At 41.6% G+C, this 22,024-nt stretch overlaps 1 protein-coding gene across 1 annotated transcript in view; it reads right to left on the reverse strand.

The window, feature by feature from the left end:
* The window catches only part of cdc40 (cell division cycle 40 homolog (S. cerevisiae)), a 126,346-nt gene that overhangs the window by 84,949 nt on the left and 19,373 nt on the right, over positions 1 to 22,024 (reverse strand). The window contains exon 3 of the mRNA XM_072552001.1: positions 7,346 to 7,475. Coding sequence (XP_072408102.1) covers positions 7,346 to 7,475 — 130 coding nt within the window. The remainder of the gene's footprint in view (positions 1 to 7,345; positions 7,476 to 22,024) is intronic.

The following is a 22,024-nucleotide window of genomic DNA, read 5'->3' on the forward strand; positions in this document are numbered from 1 at the left end:
CATTATCTCTGGCCTTAACCTCCAAATACATACACTGCTGCATGGTCAGACATGACTATGTTCCCAATTCGAAAGGACAGTAATGAATCCAAAACGGCCGGTCGGGCAAAAACCATGTCAATTCTTGGGTGGCAACTGTGTGCATTGGAGAAGAAGGTAAAGTCCCTAGCCTCAGGGTGAAGACATCTCCACACATTTACCCGCCCCATCTCCCCACCCAAGTCCACCAGTTGTTTGGATTGTGGGGAGGTACCTGGGAGACCCCTGGGCATCCTGTCTACCTCAGGGTCCAGAAGATGATTGAAGTTACCCTCCATAATCATGCGGCACACTCCAAGAGCCATCGACCTGGAAAGTGCATTCGTTAAAAACTTAAGCGGGTGTGCCAAGGGGGCACTGCTGGGTACCTTACAAGAGTACTGAATATTCAAGTTTCTTAGCCTCTCCTTTACTTCATCAAGGGTCTTCTTCATGCAGATCACAGGCGCAGAAAAGTCCTGAAAAAACATAATTTTTTGATCCCTTGTAGATCAGGGCCTGTGGATCCTTCCTCAGTGGTCTGGAAGCTTCCAACACCATTTATTTATCTCTCTAGTGCTTATCTCTAAAGTACTGGAGTCATACTCACACCAGTCGGAGGTTGCTGGCCCGATCCAGCCCTGCGCACTGCGACCCGGTGGCCCACTCGACTTGCACCTAGCCCACCGCAACTTGCAGCACCAAAAAACTGCGGGAGCCATTGTTCCAGAAAGCTGACTAACTGACCTCCTTCCTCCCGTTCTGGCAGCCCAGTAAGACGGATGTTCTTCCGATGACGTGGATCTGAGGTCGTCGAACTGCTCCACTAAGGCCCGTACCTGCCTTTCCAGGGCCTGACCCCGACCCACTGAAGATTCTGCTGTGGTCTCTGAAGCTGCGGCCTGCTGCTCTAACTCCTCCTCGCACTGCTGAGACGTTGGATCTCCTGCTCATGCTTTTGCAGCTTGGTCGAGATCGGTTCCAGCCTGGTTCAGGTCTCCTCCATCACTGATTCAATCTTCTCTTGGAGTTTAATGAACTCAGAGACCAGGCCCTGCTGTCCAAAGGAATGTCTGCAGAGTCAACCCTGCAGCTGCAGGCATGTCTGTTGCTGCAGGGGAATGCCCTGCTGGTTGTGATCCTTGCGGCCCTTTTCCCTTAGTCATCTTCCCTGATCACCAAAACTAATGCACAAAGATTCTGCGGACCTAAAATTGCCGATTTTTCCAAAATAATTTATCAGGGGTGGGTAAAAGCACCACCTTGCCTGGGTTACTCTGCTGGTGTATTAAAACATGTGGATCAAATTCTTGGCTTAATTAAAAAGCAAATTAAAAGAGTCAGGTATAAAGAATTTAACACAATGCAGACAAAACCTGGTCTTGAATAACTGAATGAGCCTGATGCACAAAATGCCTTTTCTAACTTATAGATCTTTAACATTAATTACTATTCATCCCAACCAATAAACAATAGAGCATAAGAACTAGGATCAGGAGTACGCCGTCTGGCCCTTTGAATCTGCTGTGCAATTCTGTAAGATCATGGCTGATCTTTTTGTTGCTTCAGCTCCACTTATCCGCCCTCTCACTATAACCCTCAATTCCTTTACTGTTCAAAAAAAATTATCTATCTTAGCTTTAAAAACATTCAGTGAAGTAGCCTCAACTACTTCACTAAGCAAGGAATTCCATATATTTACGACCCTCTGGGTGAAGAATTCGGTCCTAAATCTGCTTCTGTTAATTTTGAGGCTAAGCCCTCTTGTTCTAGTTTCACCTGCTAGCAGAAACATCCTCCCTACTTCTATCTTATCTGTTCCCTTCATAATTTTATGTTTCTATAAGATTCCCCCCATTCTTCTAAATTCCAATGAATGTAATCCCAGTCTACTCAGTGTCTCCTCATAAGCAAATCCCCTCAACCTAGTGAATCTCCCCTGCACCCCCTCCAAAGCCAGTATATCCTTTCTCAAGAAAGACCAAAACTGCACACAGTAACCCAGATGTGGCCTCATCAGCACTCTGTACAGCTACAACATAACCTCTCTGCTTTTAAACTCAATCTCTTTAGCAACAAGGACAAAATTCTATTTACTTTTTAAATTACCTGTTGCACCTGCAGACCAGCCTTGCAAGATTCATGCAGGAACACTCAGGTCCCTCTGCACAGCAGCATGCTGCAATTTTTTCAGCATTCAAGTAATAATCCTTTTTACTGTTATTCCTATTACTGAAATGGATGACTTCACATTTATCAACGCTGCCAGACCTATACCCACTGACGTAAACTATGTCCCTCCGCAATGTTTCGCAGTCCTCTACACACTTTGATCTACCACTCACCTTAGTGCCATCTACAAACTTTGACACATAACACATGGTCCCCAACTCCAAATCATCTATGTAACTTGTGAATAATTGCGGTCCCAACACTGATCCCTAAGGCACACCCCTAGCTGAAACAAACCTTCCAGCCAGCTGGGCACCCATTTCTTCCATCAGGTTTAATGGGAATTTGGGAATTTCAGAAACCTGGCAGAATACAGGAAAGCACAACCAAAGTCCTAACATGAAAGTTCTGACAAGGGTCACTGAATTCGGGACACTGGCTTTAATTTTTGCTCTATGGATTTTTTTGCTTTTTCACTCATAGGACGTGGATGTCACTGGCTGGCCAACATTTGCTGTGGGTCCGCAGTCACATGTAGGCCAGACCAGATAAGGACAGCAGCAGCTTATCTAAAGAGCACAAGTGAACAAGAATTTGTTTTTAAAAAGCACAATCTACACTGGCATTGTGGTCATCATCAAATTTTAATTCCAAATTTTTATTGAATTCAAATTCCATATCTGTTATGGTGTGATTCAAACCTAGGACCCTGGATTAATAATTTACTGATATTATAAAGGATCATCCACCCAGGATAGTGTCAAAATTACTGAGTTCCTCCAACACTTTCTGTTTCTGTTTCAGATTTCCAGCATTTGCAGTTCTGTATTTTATTTTCTGAAAAATCCTCTCTTCTAGCTGTAAGGCACTGACTGAAACATGTTTGGGCAATCTTGGCCCCATTCCCAGGAGGTACAAGTTCACAATACAACACAGTACCCATAAATTGAAACAGATCAATACTAAAGTAATGATCTAATTCAGAGAGATTGCCAACCGCAGAGGAAGAAATTGAAAAATTCTGAAGAAAGATCAGGATCAACAAAAATTGCTCAGGCAAAGTAAAGAGAATCAGACAAACAAACAATAAAAACACAAAATTCTGGAAAGATCAGGGTGTGTGTGTGTGTTTGTGTGTGTTTGTGTGTGTGAGATTTAAACTGCAGAGTGGTCTGTTTTGCTTTGTAGATTGCTAGTATGTGGATGGAAATTGCCATCATGAATCAAGAACATTCGACATGTCAAAACTGGGAAAAACAAAATCAATACTTTAACTTGTCTTGGGGCCACTCAGATGTGCATCATATTTTCTGTACCAGTCTATCTCATTGAACTCGACCAGAAAACAGCTGATCTTCTGTGCCCTATTTACAAAAGAACCACACAATATAGCTAGTGTAACCAATGTAGAACAACTGGCCTTTTAATATGTCAGCAGCAACAGAGTTCTAGGTTACAGCTGGAACCCTGGCAAAGAATATGGCAAAGAGAAACAGAATAATAGACAAATATAAATATCTTGACTTAAAGAGTGAAAATAGACTCTTTCTGTAATGGGAGGTTGAGGCTAACTTGGGTTAAAGGACTTTAGTTTCAATCTTCCCTCTGGTGCAATGTCCCATTATTAAATGCTGTACAATGTTGCTTTGACAAGTTTAGTTGCAAGGAAGATTTAAATGTTGGATGCCAGAAAATCTCTTCACTTTGTTCAAAGTTGACACAGAAAATAGAAAGGTCACTGTCTGAGCTTTAGAGTCAAGTTACATCGAAAATTGGAGCAGGAGTAGGCCATTCAGCCCTTTGAGTCTGCCCTGCCATTCAATATGATCATAGCTCATTATTCAACTCAGTACCCTTTCCTGTTTTCTCCATATGTTTAATCCACTTGAGTAGCAAAACATCCCTACTTCCTTACTTGAATCCTCACGCTTGAAAGCCAACATACCATTTACTGCCTTCCTGTATGCCTACTCTCCCTGACTGGCATACAAAGATATTCAGGTCTCGTTGTACTTTTTCCTTTTTCCAATCTATTGCCATTCAGGTAATAACATGCCTTCCTCTTTTTGCTACCGAAGTGGATAACCTCACATTTATTCACAGTATACTTCATCCATTATGCATTTGCCTACTCACTCAATTTGTCCAAATTATAGAATCCCAACTACTCTGAAAAATCTCTGCATCTGCCTCACAACTCATCCTCCCATCAAGCTTTGAGTCATCTGCAAACTTGGAGATATTGCAGTTAGTTCCTTCATCTAAATCATTAATATACATTGTGAATAGCTGGGATCCAAGTGCTGATCTCTGCACCCACTCATCGCTGTCTGCCACTTAGAAAGAGAACGATTTAGTTCTGCTCTTTGTTTTCTGTCTGTCAACCACTTCTCGATCAGTGTTAGCACAATACCCCCAGTCTCATGCGTTTTCATTTTTTTGAAGTTATCTGACCTCATTGGGAGTGATGACAAGAACACTGATAATCTTGAAATTGAAAGGGATGGGGGAATGGAGGTGGGGGGGGTGGGGGGGTGGGGAAGGGGTTGTGGGGTAGTGGTGAAGGTAAATAGTTCTATGATGTTCACTTCTGATTGTTAGTCACCAAGCTCTGTTGGAAATGCACACGTGTAAATGTTAGACAAAGTCAGGATCAATCACAACTGTACCGATCTTGCAGTAAACTGCAACTGACATTCATTATCAAGGCTTATATTTTAACTAAAGCCTGTTGGGTAACCCAGTAAAAGAAAACCTACATTCATCAGGAAGTGGGAGGCAGTTAAAAAGGGAAAAAGATACAAATGTTGAGACATTACAATATTAACTTACCATACCAGAGCTTACTTCTGCAATGTGAATTATAAAGTTCTATTTTGGAAAACATTGTCAGCAAATACACTCCCAGCATGAGAGGAATTGGAGCGAACATGATCATAGAACATTAATGGCAGCAGGTCAACTTGATAAAGCCTTTAAAAAAGCTAATGGAGTTCAGTTCTATCCCATGAAATACAGAATATGAAAGCTAGGAGGCAACAACAAACGTATTAGACTTGGGCCTAGGGAGCAGCATTACTGAACACATAATCTTGTCAAAGTGCTGATAGTGACGAGGATAGTTATAGACTAGAACGACACATGGGGAAAACTTAGTAACAGTTAGGAGTGGGGAGGGAATTGGAGCATAGTGAGCTGGTGTGAAGTCAAGTAACCCAGAAAAGAAAACCTGATTTTTCAAAGTTCCAGCAGAATTTAACAGTAGGACCTGTATTTAAGAGGCAGGTTGCCTGTTAAGCGGTAGGCACATATTGGGAAGGATCAGAAATCTGCACTAGGGAAAGACAGGGAGGCATCATAAAAATACCAGAGACAAAAACAGTAAATGCTAGAATGTAGCCTCTTTTGTACTGTATGCAAGATTGTGGAGACCTTCAAGTTGTTTTCTTCCTGGTTGCGCAAGAACAGGAGCTTACTTTTGTGTGGCCTGTATGGAATCTTTTGGGGTACGGTTCACGCCTAGAGAGAATATTAATTGTCTAGTTTTAAGACTTGCAATGTATCAAGTTAAAAACAAAGCATCATTAGTAATGCTGTATTTTCAAAAGTAACAAGATCATTTTTTATAAAAAATGATAAAACAGCAGTTGTTTTTATTGTGCATGCATGGACATACTGGGGTGGGGGGAGGGGGCTGTCTGACTTGTGCTAGGACAAAAGGGTGGCATGGTGGCTCGGTGGCTCAGTGGTTAGCACTGCTGCCTCACAGCACCAGGGTCCCAGGTTCGATTCCAGCCTTGGGTGACTGTCTGCGTCTGTGTGGAGTTTGCACATTCTCCCCGTGTCTACGTGGATTTGCTCCGGTTTCCTCCCACAATCCAAAGATTGGCCGTGTTAAATTGCCCATAGTGTTAGGTGCATTAGTCAGAGGGAAACAGGTCTGGGTGGGTTACTTTTCGGAGGGTTGGTGTGGACTTGTTGGGCTGAAGGGCCTGTTTCCACACTGTAGGGAATCTAATCGCTTGATCGTATTCTCAGCCATATGCTTTCAAATTCAGATGATCCAGGACAAATTAACTGGTAAGGTCACATTTTACACTTGTTATTTCAATAATATTTTACAACTGTGATTACTGATCTGCAGAAATTAAATTTTTACAAAGCTTAAGTACAAGAAAAGGTATGAAAAACAAAAGGACGGGCTAGATTAATAAAGGAGTGTTAAATACGAATATTAACACAAAAATAGTAATGAACATGGATTTAGAATACCAGGAACAACAAGATCACAAATAACAGAACGGATATTAGCTCAAACTGGGAGCAGTCTTAAATGACCAGAAGGCATTTGCTCAGGTGCCACATCAAGGGTTATTGCAGGGACAAAAAAGTTCCTGGTGTAGGGGATAATATATTAATATGGATAGAAGATTGGCTGGCAGGCAGAAAACAAATAGTTGGTATAAATTAGTCTTTGCCTGAGTGGCATGGTGTGATGTGTGGATCTATGCTAGTTGCCTCAACCTTTTACAATTTACACTCATAACTTGGATGAGGGAGCAAAGGCATGGTGGCTGCAAGAGAGGTTTGAAAGTATGTTGTGAAGAAGTCATAAGGAAGCTGCAGGTGTATAGATGGGTTGTGAGTGGGCAAAAGTCTGGTAGACGGAGTATAATGTGAGAAAATTGAAATAATCAATTTTGGCAGAAAGGATAAAACAGTAGCTTTACTTTGAAAATAACTGCAGAATTCCAAGGTACATAAGTATTTAGGTGTTCCAGAGCACAAGCCATAAAATCTTAATATACAGGTATAGCAGGTATAGCAGAACTGGGATTCAGCTATTGATGTATAGGCTTGAACCAGAAGATTAAAACCACAACATTGATAACAGATTCCATCGAATGACTCCCATATTTCCCAACCCCAAAGCTTAATGAGACTGTAACTAACAAGCCATTCACTCCTGTACTCCATACCAGAAGTAATAAGTGTAATTAGCATAATATTTGTCCAAATTAACTGGATAAGAGATTAGCTCTGGACGACTATTGCTTTAAAGGACTAACTTGACACAGGCAGTGCAAACAAGACTGCAGACAATGCAGTATACACATCACAGGCAACCTCTTCCAAAAAAATAGTTGGAGCTTACCGTAGGTATGAAACGTCCTTCTCTGCTGCTCAAACATGAAATCATTGATATGGGCAGGTTCAGTATATCCAGACAGCATATTTCGAGGAGCAGCCATCTGCTGCGTCCTGAAAGGGTTCACTGGACCAATCTGAAATAAATAATACGTCCATTTGGTTAATTTTTCTGACTCAAATGTATGTCCTTTTATTCTGTATTTGGGAATTTCAGTAACAAAGTATATTACACTACTCAATTTGAAAATATAATTGCTGAATTCATAACGACACTAACATGTTTATGTTGAGATATAAAATGAACACAGACTATAAATTGAGTTTTTACAACCAAATGGGTAAAAACTATTCTTTTTATGAGGAAAATAGTCAGACATTCTGAAAATAAATTAAATTTGAAGAATGTGTCATATCAGGGGTTTTCTATATTGCAGTGTTCAAATGAACTAACCAACAATCCAATAACTACAAAATGATTTTGGAACCAATTGTATCAAATGACTTGTAATCTAATTACAAAACGCTAACTAAATAACACTGATCGAAGGTAAAAGAATATTGGTAACAGTTCAATGGACTGAATTTTATACCCAGCCCCCCCCCCCCAGTATATTTGAAGACAGGGTGGGTGGCTAGCCAACCACTTTCCCATCCAATTTCCCATCCAATTGTTCCTTAATTCACATTAATTAAATTCCTCATTTATCTCAAATATGAATGAAAATTATAAATGAACAGAAACTGCTGGAAAAATTCAGAAGGTCGGGCAGCACCTGTGGAAAGAAATCAGGTTTAACATTTCCAGTCCAGTGACCCTTATTCAAAACATCAGACCCAAAACATTAACTCTGATTTTTCTCCACAGATGCTACCTGACCTGCTGAATGTTTCCAGCAATTTCTGTTTTTGATTTCCAGCATCCGCTGTTCTTCCAGATTTTTGTTTATGAATGAAAATTAACTTTGCAGCAACTGGATCACCAGAATAGGTTTATAGACCCTCACTCTGAGGTTGTGATGCGAAGCCAGAGGCAGCAGAACAAAATAACCAACAGTACTATATCATTAATTGCATTAACCTTTGTCTCTTATTTTGCTTGTTTAAAATGTCTACCCCACCTATCCAGCAACATTGTACCAGAAAATACAGTGTGGCACAGCCTACACAGTCTTCCATCTGTGATGTATTTTCTCTATATCTAAATTATAGAAACAGTTGAACAAAAGCATTCAATAACTGGTAAGCAGTGATAGTAGGATTATCTACGACGACTAAAAAGGTAGAAAGAATTAAAATGAAATTAATTATTTATGATTTGTTGAGTAGAGTAAAACCATAGTAATGGATTTAAGATAAATATTATGTTACATGCATGAACTGAAACATAAATCACATTCATTGAATTCCCTGGCACACAACATAGAGTTATAGAGATGTACAGCATGGAAACAGACCCTTCAGTCCAACCCGCTCATGATGACCAGACATCCCAACCCAATCTAGTCCCACCTGCCAGCACCCGGCCCATATCCCTCCAAACCCTTCCTATTCATATACCCATCCAAATGCCTCCTAAATGTTACAACTGTAACAGCCTCCATCACTTCCTCTGGCAGCTTATTCCATACCCGTACCACCCTCTATGTGAAAAAGTTGTCCCTTAGGTCTCTTTTATATCTTTCCCCTCTCACCCTAAACCTATGCCATCTAGTTCTGGACTCCCCCATCCCAGGGAAAAGACTTTGCCAATCCACCCTATCTATGCCCCTCATCATTTTGTAAACCTCTATAAGGTCACCCTTCAGCCTCCGACACTCCAGGGAAAATAGCCCCAGCCTGTTCAGCTTCTCCCTGTAGCTCAAATCCTCCAACCCTGGCAACATCCTTTTCTGAACCCTTTCGTGTTTCACAACATCTTTCCGATTGGAAGGAGACCAGAACTGCACGCAATATTCCAAAAGTGGCCTAACCAATGTCCTGTACAGCCGCAACATGACCTCCCAGCTCCTGTACTCAATACTCTGACCAATAAAGGAAAGCATACCAAACGCCTTCTTCACTATCCTATCTACTTGCGACTCCACTTTCAAGGAGCTATGAAACTGCACTCCAAGGTCTCTTTGTTCAGCAACACTCCCTAGGACCATACCATTAAGTGTATAAGTCTTGCTAAGATTTGCTTTCCCAAAATGCAGCAGCTTGCATTTAGCTGAATTAAACTCCATCTGCCACTTCGCAGCCCATTGGCCCATCTGGTCCAGATCCTGTTGTAATCTGAGGTAACCCTCTTTGCTGTCCACTACATCGCCAATTTTGGTGTCATCTGCAAACTTACTAACTGTACCTCTTATGCTCGCATTCAAATCATTTATGTAAATGACAAAAAGTAGAGGGCCCAGCACCGATCCTTGTGGTACTCCACTGGTCACAGGCCTTCAGTCTGAAAAGCAGCCCTCCACCACCACCCTCTGTCTTCTACCGTTGAGCCAGTTCTGTATCCAAATGGCTAGTTCTCCCTGTATTCCATGAAATCTAACCTTGCTAATCAGTCTCCCATGAGGAACCTTGTCGAACGCCTTACTGAAGTCCATATAGATCACATCTACTGCTCTGCCCACATCAATCTTCTTTGTTACTTCTTCAAAAAACTCAATCAAGTTTGTGAGACATGATTTCCCATGCACAAAGCTATGTTGACTATCCCAAATCAGTCCTTGCCTTTCCAAATACATGTACATCCTGTCCCTCAGGATTCCCTCCAACAACTTGCCCACCACTGAGGTTAGGCTCATTGGTCTATAGTTCCCTGGCTTGTCCTTACCACCCTTCTTAAACAGTGGCACCACGTTTGCCAACCTACAGTCTTCCGGCACTTCACTTGTGACTATCGATGATACAAATATCTCAGCAAGATGCTCAGCAATCACTTCTCTAGCTTTCCATAGAGTTCTCGGGAACACCTGATCAGGTCCTGGGGATTTATGCACCTTTAACCGTTTCAAGACATCCAGCACTTCCTCCTCTGTATTATGGGCATTTTGCAAGATGTCACCATTTATTTCTCTACAGTCTATATCTTTCATAGCCTTTTCCACAGTAAATACTGATGCAAAATATTCATTTAGTATCCCCCCCATTTTCTGTGGCTCCACACAAAGGCCGCCTTGCTGATCTTTGAGGGGCCCTATTCTCTCCCTAGTTACCCTTTTGTCCTTAATATATTTGTAAAATCCCTTTAGATTCTCCTTAATTCTATTTGCCAAAGTTATCTCATGTCCCCATTTTGCCCTCCTGATTTCCCTCTTAAGTATACTCCTACTTCCTTTATACTCTTCTAAGGATTCACTCGATCTATCCTGTCTGTACCTGACATATGCTTCCTTCTTTTTCTTAACCAAACCCTCAATTTCTTTAGTCATCCAGCATTCCCTATACCGACCAGCTTTCCTTTTCACCCTGACAGGAATATACTTTCTCTGGATTCTTGCTATCTCATTTCTGAAGGCTTCCCTTTTTTTCCAGCCGTCCCTTTACCTGCGAACATCTCCCTCCAATCAGCTTTTGAAAGTTCTTGCCTAATACCGTCAAAATTGGCCTTTCTCCAATTTAGAACATCAACTTTTAGATCTGGTCTATCCTTTTCCATCACTATTTTAAAACGAATAGAATTATGGTCGCTGGCCCCAAAGTGCTCCCCCACTGACACCTCAGTCACCTGCCCTGCCTAATTTCCCAAGAGTCGGTCAAGTTTTGCACCTTCTCTAGTAGGTACATACACATACTGAATCAGAAAATTGTCTTGTACACACTTAAGAAATTCCTCTCCATCTAAACCTTTAAAAACTATGGCAGTTCCAGTCGATGTTTGGAAAGTTAAAAATCCCCTACCATAACCACCATATTATTCTTTCTGATAGCTGAGATCTCCTTACAAGTTTGTTTCTCAATTTCCCTCTGACTATTGGGGAGTCTGTAATACAATCCCAATAAGGTGATCATCCCTTTCTTATTTCTCAGTTCCACCCAAATAACTTTCCTCGATGTATTTCCAGGAATGTCCTCCCTTAGCACAGCTGTAATGCTAACCCTTATCAAAAATGCCACTCCCCCTCCTCTTTTGCCTCCCTTTCTATCCTTCCTGTAGCATTTGTATCCTGGAACATTCAGCTGCCAGTCCTGCCCATCCCTGAGACATGTTTCTGTAATTGCTATGATATCCCAGTCCCATGTTCCTAACCATGCCCTGAGTTCATCTGCCTTCCCTGTTAGGCACCTTGCATTGAAATAAATGCAGTTCAATTTATTAGTCCTACCTTGTCTCTGCCTGCCTTGACTGTTTGACTCTCGTCTGTTCTCAGCTGTACCCGTCTCAGATCGATCTCTTCCTCACTATCTCCCTGGATCCCACCCCCCCATCTTACTAGTTTAAATCCTCTCAAGCAGTTCTAGCAAATTTCCCTGCCAGTATATTCGCCCCCTTCTAATTTAGGTGCAATCCGTCCTTCTTGTACAGGTCACTTCTACCCCAAAAGAGATTCCAATGATCCAAAAATGTGAATCCTTCTCCCATACACCAGCTCCTCAGCCATGCATTTATCTGCTCTATCCTCCTATTCCTGCCATCACTAGCTTGTAGCACTGGGAGCAATCCAGATATTACTACCCTTGAGGACCTCCTTTTTAAATTTCTACCTAACTCTCTGTAATCTCCCTTCAGAGTCTCAACCTTTTCCATTCCAATGTTGTTGGTTCCAATGTGGACAATGACCTCCTGCTGGCCCCTCTCCCCTGTGAGAACATTCTGCACCCTCTCTGAGACATCCTTGATCCTGGCACCAGGGAAACAACACACCATTCTGCTTTTTCTCTGCTGGCGACAGAAACATCTGTCTGTACCTCTGACTACAGAATCCCCTAACACAATTGATCTCTTGGAAGACTAACCCATTATTTACTGTAACATGGTTTCATTCATAAAACCATGGTTTTGTAGCATATTTTAACTCTTGCAAGTTAGACTAAAATTAAAGCAATATTTCCAAACCCATTACTGCTCCTTCATACCTTCAACATTTATAACAAGACTACTAATCTATTCAGGACATTATCATTACCAACATCACATCTCTATGTCCTACCTGAAACTATGAAAGATTATAATATTAATCAGCCCTTACCAACTGTCTCTCAGACTTGAATAGATTACCGAACACCAAACATTTTCCCCAATTAGTATACACTTATTTTAACTAAACTAACTGTCAAAACAGCGCTTAAGTGAAATTGCATGAGTGAATGAAACTCACACCAACAAAAAGTAAACAAATCTCACAATCCAGCTGCAGTAATCATTTTAATATCTTTTATTCTTTAAGTACAGGTACAATTTCTAACTTTTTTAGAGCATATAGGCCTAGTATTTTTTATTAACATTTACTAACTTAAAAGACTAAAAGACTAACACCTATTAATTATGCAAGCAGACTAGACAGACACTCAATCCTATCTGGAGTAGCAGCCAGCATTTTGCACATGCTCTAACCCATCTCCTGGACTGAAGCCTCTCAAACCTTTGTACACTATAGATCAAACAATGTAACACCATTGTAACAGATTTTTAATATATGTAAGAACTGTAAACAAAAAGGCTAGTGTATGAAGTGTATTTCGGGATTCTATTGCTGCCTTGAACTTGTCCTACTTGCGGTTATTGAATAAAGAGGCTATTTTCACCACTCAACGATTTTGGTCGTTCTTTGAACACGATCCCACAACCCCTTTGGCTGATCTGTTTAATAACACTTCCCAGGACCCACCATGGTTCCTGGTTTGCTTTACCAAAATGCAACACCTTATATTTATTTAAATTAAACTCCATCTGCCACTCCTCAGCCCATTGGCCCATCTGATCAAGATCCTATTGTAATCTGAGGTAACCTTCTTCACTGTCCTCACCACTGGCCATAAGCCTCCTGTCAGAGTAACAATGCTCTACTTTTTTAAACAGAAGACAGAAACTGAAAAAGCCAAGAGCTGCCCGACACTGTCCCCAACGGACAGTCTCATAATAGAGACAGCACTGGGTGAAATGTAGAATAAAGGGTAAGCTACTCAGTTGAATCAGAAGGCAAGGTTTCTCAACTTTATTAAAACACGATGAAGTCCCTGAGGAAAAGTAAAACTAAGTAAAAATGCAAGAAAAAGTTCTCTCTTGACTCTGTCCCCACCATCCGGTGCATTGAATACAGGAGTCGGGATATCATTTTGTGGCTGCAAAGGACGTTGATTAGGCAACATTTGGAGTATTGCATTCAATTTGGTTTCCTTGCTAGAGGAAAGATGTTGTGAAACTTGAAAGTGTTCAGAAAAAGATTTACAAGGAAAATGCTAGCTTAGAGGGTTTGAGCTACAGGGAGAGGCTGGATAGGCTGGGCCTATTTTCTCTAGAGTGTTGGAGGCTGAGGTGTGACCTTGTTGAGGTTTATAAAATCATGACGGACATGGATAGGGTAAATAGCCAAGGCCTTTTTTCCCCAGGGCAGGGGAGTCCAAAATTAGATGACGTAGGTTTAAAGTGAGAGGGTTAAGATTTAAAAGGGACCAGACAGGCAATTTTTTTCATGCTGAGGGTGATACATGTGTGGAACAAGCTGCCAGAAGTAGTGGTCAAGGCTGGAACAATTACAACATTTAAAAGGCATCTGAATGGGTACATGAATAGGGTTTAAGAGGGATATGGGCCAAATGCTGGCAAATGAGACTAGATTAATTTAAGATATCAGATTGGTATGGATGTGTTGGATCAAAGGATCTGTTTCCATGCTGTATACCTCTATGACTATCCACTCCTGGGCAGGGACCACATAGGCCAAAACGCAAGATCAACTTTTCTCAATCAAAATCAAATCTCTGGTCCGTCCCAATCAAACGCAGCCAGGACAGGGACACGGATTTCAAAATCCAGAGGAAAGTTCCTCCAATCATTTTAACTAAAATATAAAACTTCCCTCACACCAACCTCATCAAGCACATCTAATAACAACCCTCTACTCTTAAATGAAAAATGCAAACACAAAAGTCAAGCCCCCCCTCGACATCACCCCCAGCAGGGGGCAGGGACTGTACAGGGTTAGGTACAGAATAAAGCTCACCCTACACTTAAAACAGAAAAGTTAAAGGTTCCTCAACTCTTAAACTGAAATAAGGTTCTGGTGATGCTCAGGGAAAAAAAAATAAACAAACAAACAAAAAAAATGGCTTTCCTGCATTCTGTCCCTACTTGGAACAGGGCAGTAAGAGATTGAAATTTTCCTTGGAATGAACTTTCCTTGAATCGGTCATGAAGGAAACTAAAAATCTAAACCTTCTCATCTCTGTCCTCAATTTCTCCTTAAACCACGATAAAGTCCTGGTTACCTGAGGAAAAGCAAAAATAAATACATAAATATGCAAGAAAAAGCTCTCCCTTGACTCTGTCCCCACCATCCAGTGCACTGAACACAGGAGTCGGGATGGCATATTGCTGGTGTACAGGACATTGGTTAGGCAACTTTTGGAATACTCAATTTCGGGGACTGGGATAACACCAGGTTAAAATAAAAGCCCCCTTGGCCATAACAACCCTCTACCATCAAAGTTTTGTCTCCAATCGGCTCTTTCTCGCTGGATCCGATATGATCCAATCTTACTAACCAATCTATCATGCGGGACCTTGTTGAACACTTTGCTGAGGTCCGTGTAGACAACATCTACTGTTTTGCCTTCAATCTTCATGATAACCTCTTCAGAAAACTCCATCAAGTTAGTGAGACACTATTTTCTACGCATAAGGCCATGCTGACTATTTTGAATTAGTCCATGACCTTTCCAAATGCATGTAAAACCAATCTCTCTGAATCCTCTCCAACAACTTACCCACCACTGACACCAAACTCTCTGGTCTATCATTCCCTGGCCTGTCCTTGCAGCGTTCCTTAAACAATGGCACATTAGCACTTTCCAATCTTGCAGCACCTCACCCATGGCTGTCAGCGATACAAATATCTCTGCAAGGGGCCCCACAAACATTTCCCTGGCTTCCCACAATGTTCTGTGATACTCCTGATCAGGTCCCAGAATTTATCTATCTTTTAAGGGCTTCAGCACCTCCTCTTCTGTAATGTGGACTTTTTTCAAAACATCATTATATATTTTCCCTATTTCCCTAGCTTCCATGTCTTTCTCCACAGTAAATACTGACGCGAAAGATTTGTTTAGTATCTCATCGGTCTCCTGTGATTCCACAACAGAGAGCTTTGTTGGTCCTTAAGGGGGCCTATTCGCTTCCTCATTTTTTTTTGCCCTTAATATACTTGTAGAATCCCTGAGGATTCAAATAAAATTTCAAATGAAATATTAAACTGAGGTCACATCTGTCCTCTCAGATGGGGCAATTCCCAAAATGCAATTCAAAGAGTAGGACAATTCTTTCCAGTGCCCTAGTCAATTTATATTCCCAACCAATAGCATTAACCTCAAATGGTGTCTCCATATAAATATACTGGCTACAAGAGTAGGTCAGAGGCTAAGAATCCTACAGCAAGTAACTCACTGTCTGACTTCCCAAAGCTTATCCACCATCTATAAGGCACAAGTCAGGAATACTCCCCACTTAGCTGGATGGGTGCAGCTCCAACAACATTCAAGCAGCTTGTCATCATCAAGGCCAAAGCAGCCGACTCGATTCGTGCCACATTCACAAGCATTCACTCTTTCCACACCAGCGCTCAGTAGCATCAATGTATAGTATCTAAAAGATTCACTGCAAAAGTTCACCCAAGATTCTGATACACTACCTTTCAAAACATTGGCCACTTCCACCCAGAACTCAAGGTCATCAGAAACATGGGAACACCACCACCAGCAAGTTCCTCTGCAAGCCACTCACCATCCTAACCTGGAAACATTCCTTCACTGTTGCTGGGTTAAAATCAATAGACAATAGACAATAGACAATAGATGCAGGAGTAGGCCATTCAGCCCTTCGAGCCTGCACCGCCATTCAATATGATCATGGCTGATCATTCCCAATTAGTATCCTGTTCCAGCCTTATCTCCATAACCCTTGACTCCACTATCTTTAAGAGCTCTATCCAATTCTTTCTTAAATGAATCCAGAGACTGGGCCTCCACTGCCCTCTGGGGCAGAGCATTCCACACAGCCACCACTCTCTGGGTGAAGTAGTTTCTCCTCATCTCTGTCCTAAATGGTCTACCCCGTATTTTTAAGTTGTGTCCTCTGGTTCAGCACTCCCCCATCAGCGGAAATATGTTTCCTCCTGCCAGAGTGTCCAATCCTTTCATAATCCTATACGTTTCAATCAGATCCCCTCTCAGTCTTCTAAATCCTGGAATTCCCTCCCTAACAACATTCCGTAGTGGTTCAAGAGGTGAGATGTTAAAGGGTTAATTTATTCTGCTGACATGTAAGAAATTGGATGGCCGGGGGGGGGGGGGGTTCTGTCTTGCAGGCAGGGTGTGACAATCTAATCATACTCTGTAAATACTGTTTAACCTAATCACACATTGTTTTAAGAAAGTTAAAAATCACACAAGGAGAAAGTGAGGACTGCAGACGCTGTAGATCAGAGCTGATAATGTGTTGCTGGAAAAGCGCAGCAGGTCAGGCAGCATCCAAGGAGCAGGAGAATCGACGTTTCGGGCATGAGCCCTTCTTCAGGAAATAATGCCTTCCACTGCTGTAACTATGAGCAACATCCATGATGCTCCTTGCTGTAAATTAACTCTACAGTTCATTGAGAAACTGCTGTTCCAGAGAAGACCGTGAACTCATGTGTCTGTGCACATGGGCGATCATTCTCTCTCCCTCCAGGGCCCAGTTTAAAGACGTAAGAGGTAAAATTATACTGTGTCTCTGAGTGTTTTGCTTTGACTGAGGGGAGAAAACAGGAAGACAATATCAACGTAGTCAGCAGGATCCAAACGAATAGTTATGATCAGATGATGTCAGCGGCCGCCCAGAACATCAGTGTCCTCAGACGGACGGGCCCATAAGGTAAGATTTTAAACCTTGGTCTCTCTCGATATTCCTGTATGCTCTCTATTCTATGGATTCCCCAATCGGTAATTAGTGCAGTCGAGAGACACAGTTTTGCAAGCGTGCTGGCAGGCAGAGGTTTGGGTCCTTTGCACTGCATTGGGGAGATGGGTGTAACTGAGGTTTGAGCCCTCTGCGCTGTACTAGGGTTCAAGTCCCCTGGGGCGGGTTTGACCGAGGTTCGAATCCTCTATACAGTACTGGGATTTGAGTCCCCTGGAGTGGGTGTGATCAAGGTTCAAGTCCTCCGTGCCATACTGAGGTATGAGTCCCCTGGAGTGGGTGTGATCAAGGTTCAAGTCCTCCGTGCCATACTGAGGTATGAGTTCCCTGGGGTGGGTGTAATTGAGGTTCAAGCTCTGTGTGTTTAAGCGAGGTTTGAGCCCCCGTGAGGAGTAAAGTGAGAAAGAGGTTAAAGTCCTCTAGTGGCAAAATTTGAGGTTCTGTGAGTCTTTGTTCTGGGCGAAGAGAGTGGCTTGGACTGCGGCGCCAAGTGATCCACTGCGAGGGCTTTTTCTTTTTAGAAGTGGAATTTCAGCAAGAGGATGCAACAAAAAAAACCTGAAAATGCTGAAGTAAAGTTGTACTAATACTTGGTTTGAAAAAGAAAAATTTCAATGTAAATTGTGCCATGCTGAGAGTGTTTGATGTTTAAAAATTTTGGTTTGTTAAAATACTGGTTCGGAAAATCCTTCTAAGTAACTGTTTTGTCTTGTTTGAATCAGGATCTCAATTCAATGTGTTTTGTGGGCTGTGTAGTGGGGCAGGTTTTGGTTTTACGTTAAAATTCTACAACATTTTGTCCTTTTTTAAAGCGATCAAACTTGTAACCTTAAAACCAACTGAGTGCCTTGAGCCCCTGTTTGTTTGAAATTCTACAATGCCTGTAAAAAAACACCATTGGGTCAATTCATGCTTTAGCCAGATGAGAGTATTATTATAATATCTTTGTTGCTGTGTTTTTAATGCATTTTGAGTTTGTTTTGTTAAGATTTTAAACAATATTAGAACTTGAGGCTGAGCTGTTTCACTTCTCTTAATTAAGACTACATTGGCCCTCATCATATTGCAAATTCAAAGCATGTTGATCTCTACTAATGTTGCCATTGTAATTCCGACTGTTTATTTGGGAAGTTTCATTTGGAGAACATACCATCAGGAACATCCTCCCTGCATCTACTCTGTCTAATCCTATCAGAATTTTATAAGTCTCCATGAGATCCCCTCATTCATTTAAACTTCAGCAAAAACAATCCTAACCTATTCAATCTCTCCTCAGATGTGAGTCTCGTCATTCCCAGAATCAGCCTGGTTAACCTTCACTGCATTCCCTCAAGAGCAAGAGCATCCTTCCTCAGGAAAGAAGACCAAAACTGCACACACTATTCTAGGTATGGCCTCACCAAGGTTCTATGCAAATGAAACAACACATTCCTGCTCCTATACTCAACCTTTCGCAATGAAGGCCAACATACCATTTGCCTTCTTTACTGCCTGCTGCAGCTGCATACTTACCTTCAGCTCAAGGGCACCCAGGTCCCACTGCACACTCCCCTCTCCCAATTTACAGTCATTCAGGTAGTAATCTGCCTTCTTGTTATTCACTTCGGAAGTAAAAACATATTTATCCAAATTATACTGCATCTGCCATTGACTTGTCCCCTCACCCAACCTGTTCAGACCATGCTGAAGGATCTCTGCCTTCTCGTCACAGCTCACCTTCCCGCCCAACTTGGTATCATCTACAAACTGAGATGTTACATTTTCTTCCCTCATCCAAATCATTAATATATATGTTGTGAATAGCTGGATCCCTGTGGCACTCGTCTAATTACTGTCTGCCAATTTGAAAAGGACCTATTAATTCCTACCTTTATTTCTTTGCCAAGCAGTATTCTATTCATCTCAATATACTTGCCCCAATCCCATGCAATTTAAATTTGCACAATAACCCCTTATGCGGGACCCTGTCAATTGCTTTCTGCAAGTCCTAATATACCACATCAACTGGCTCCCCTTTGTCAACTTTACTAGCTATATCTTCGTAGAATTCCAGCAGATCTGTTAAGCATGATTTCCCCTTCACAAATCCACACCGCCTGATTCTGCCACTGCTTTTTAAATGCTCCGTTATGAAGTCCTTGATAATGGATTTGCGAATTTTCCCCACTAGTGACGTTAGGCTTACTTGTCTATAATTCCCCGTTCTCTCTCTACCTCCCTCTTTGAATACTGGAGTGACATTAGCTATCCTCCAATCTGCAGGGATTATTCTAGAGTCTATAGAATCCTGGAAGATGACCATCAATGCATGCACTAGACCCACTTCCGTAAGTACTCTGGGATATAGATTATCAGGCCCTGGAGATTTATCTGCCTTCAATCCCATCGATTTTTCCAGCACTGTTTATCTAACTTGTATTGACCTCCCTCAGTTCTTCTCTCTCTAAATCTTACATTCTCCAACATTTCTGGTATATGGTTTGTGTTTTCTTTTGTGAATCCAAGTAGATATTCAGCTGCTTAGCCATGTTTTTATCCCCTATCGTACATTTCCCCCAGTTCTGTGTGTAGGGACCCACATTTGTCCTCACCAATTTCTTTCACTTCATACACCTATAGAAACTTTTACTGTCAGTCTTTATGTTCCCTGCAAGCTTACTTTCAAACTGTAGTTTCCCCTTCTTAATCAATTTCTTGGTACTTCTTTGCTGAATTCTAAACTGCTCTCAATACTCGGACCTACTTTTTTTGGCCTATCTGTATGTTCTTCCTTGGATTGGATACTTGCTCTAATTTCCTTCATAAGACAATGGATAGGCCCTCTTATCCATTTTGCTTTTGTCAGACAGGAACAAACAGTTGTTGCAGTTCCCTCATGCGTTCCTTAAATGTTGCCATTTTTTGCCTATCCACTGTCATCCCTTTAAGTAATTCTCCCCAATCTATCAAGACCAATTTACCTTCATCGTTTCCTTTATTAAAATTCAGCACCCTAATCTCTAAATGAACTATCTCACTCTCCATCTTGATAATGTTGTATTATGTTATGGTCACTCATCCTCAAGGGGTCTTATGCAGCTAGACTGACAATGATTCCCTTCTCATTACATTGTACCCAGTCTAGGGTGGCCTGCTGTCTCGTTGGTCCTTACACATATTGGTCAAGAAAACCATCCCGTATATACACCAGGAATTCCTCCTCTATAGCATTGTGGCTAATTTGATTTGCTCAATCTAAGATTGAAATCACCTATGGTACCAAAATTCCCTTATGTGCATCTCTAATTTCTTTTTAATGCCATTCCCAATATCACTACTGCAGTTTGGGGGTGGATATCTGGAACAGTCCCTGCAGATTGGAGGGTAGTTAATTTCACTCCAATATTCAAAAGGGAGGTAGAAGGAAAACATGGAATTATAGACCAGTTAACCTAACATTGGTAGTGGGGAAAATGTTTGCTCCTTGGTATCTCTCAATTCTATCCAGACAGATTCTACATTGTCAGAGCTAATAGCCTTTCTCACCATTGTATTAATTTTCTCTTTAACAGGAATGCCACTCCACCACTTTTTTCCTTTTTAATGTCCTTCCTAAATACTGAATACCCTAACATTCTGTTCCCATCCCTGGTCACCGCGCAGCCACGCCTCCGTGATCCCAATTATATCGGACCAGAGTTTTGAGATTTGTAGTTCAGTAACAAACTGTAACAAACACTACATTACACAAACAGGCAGCAAACTAGCCACCAGGATACATGAACATCAACTAGCCACAAAAAGACATGACCCACTCTTACTAGTAACTTTACATACAGTTGAGGAAGGACAGCACTTCAACTGGGACAACACATCCCCCATCCTAGGATAAGCCAAACAGAGACATGCGTAAGAACTCCTAGAAGCCTAGCGTTCCAACCAGAACTCTATCAACAAACCCATTGACTAGGATCCCATTTACCACCTCCTCAGAAAAAGAACAGGAAACAACATCACCACAGCAAATGACGTCACTAACCCAAGGAAACCTAAACACATAAATAAAAAGCGAGCCATAACACCAGTGTTTCATCCAGAGGCTTACTGATGACATTACCTGGTATGGTGACGAAATGTCTGAAACGAATCTTCCAGCTCAGCAAGCTCTTATATCCAGTATATCAAACCCGTTTACATCTATCTGCGTAATAAGTTCATCCAATTTATTGCAAATGCTCTGTGCATTAAGGCACAAAACCTTTAAACTTGTCTTTTTAATGTTGCTTATCTCAGTGTCAGTCATTTCTCTCAACAGCCCTGTTCACATTTTGTCCTTGGTTTCTCTGCCTGACACTTTTCTTATTTCCTTTTCTATCTTTTGTTTTGACCTTGCTCCCTTCTTCTTGACTCCTTATAGAAGTTTCCATCTCCCAGCATATTAGTTTAAACCCTTCCCAACTGCTCAAGCAAACACTCTCCCTAGGATGTTAGTCTCAGTCCTGCCCCGGTGTAACCCGTCCAATTTGTAAAAGTCCCATCTCACTCAGAATCGGTCTCAACACCCCAGCAATCTTAAACCCTCCCCTGACACCATCTTTTCAGACA

The sequence above is a fragment of the Chiloscyllium punctatum genome, chromosome 3 (genome assembly GCF_047496795.1).
Source record: "Chiloscyllium punctatum isolate Juve2018m chromosome 3, sChiPun1.3, whole genome shotgun sequence".
Classification (NCBI taxonomy): domain Eukaryota; kingdom Metazoa; phylum Chordata; class Chondrichthyes; order Orectolobiformes; family Hemiscylliidae; genus Chiloscyllium; species Chiloscyllium punctatum.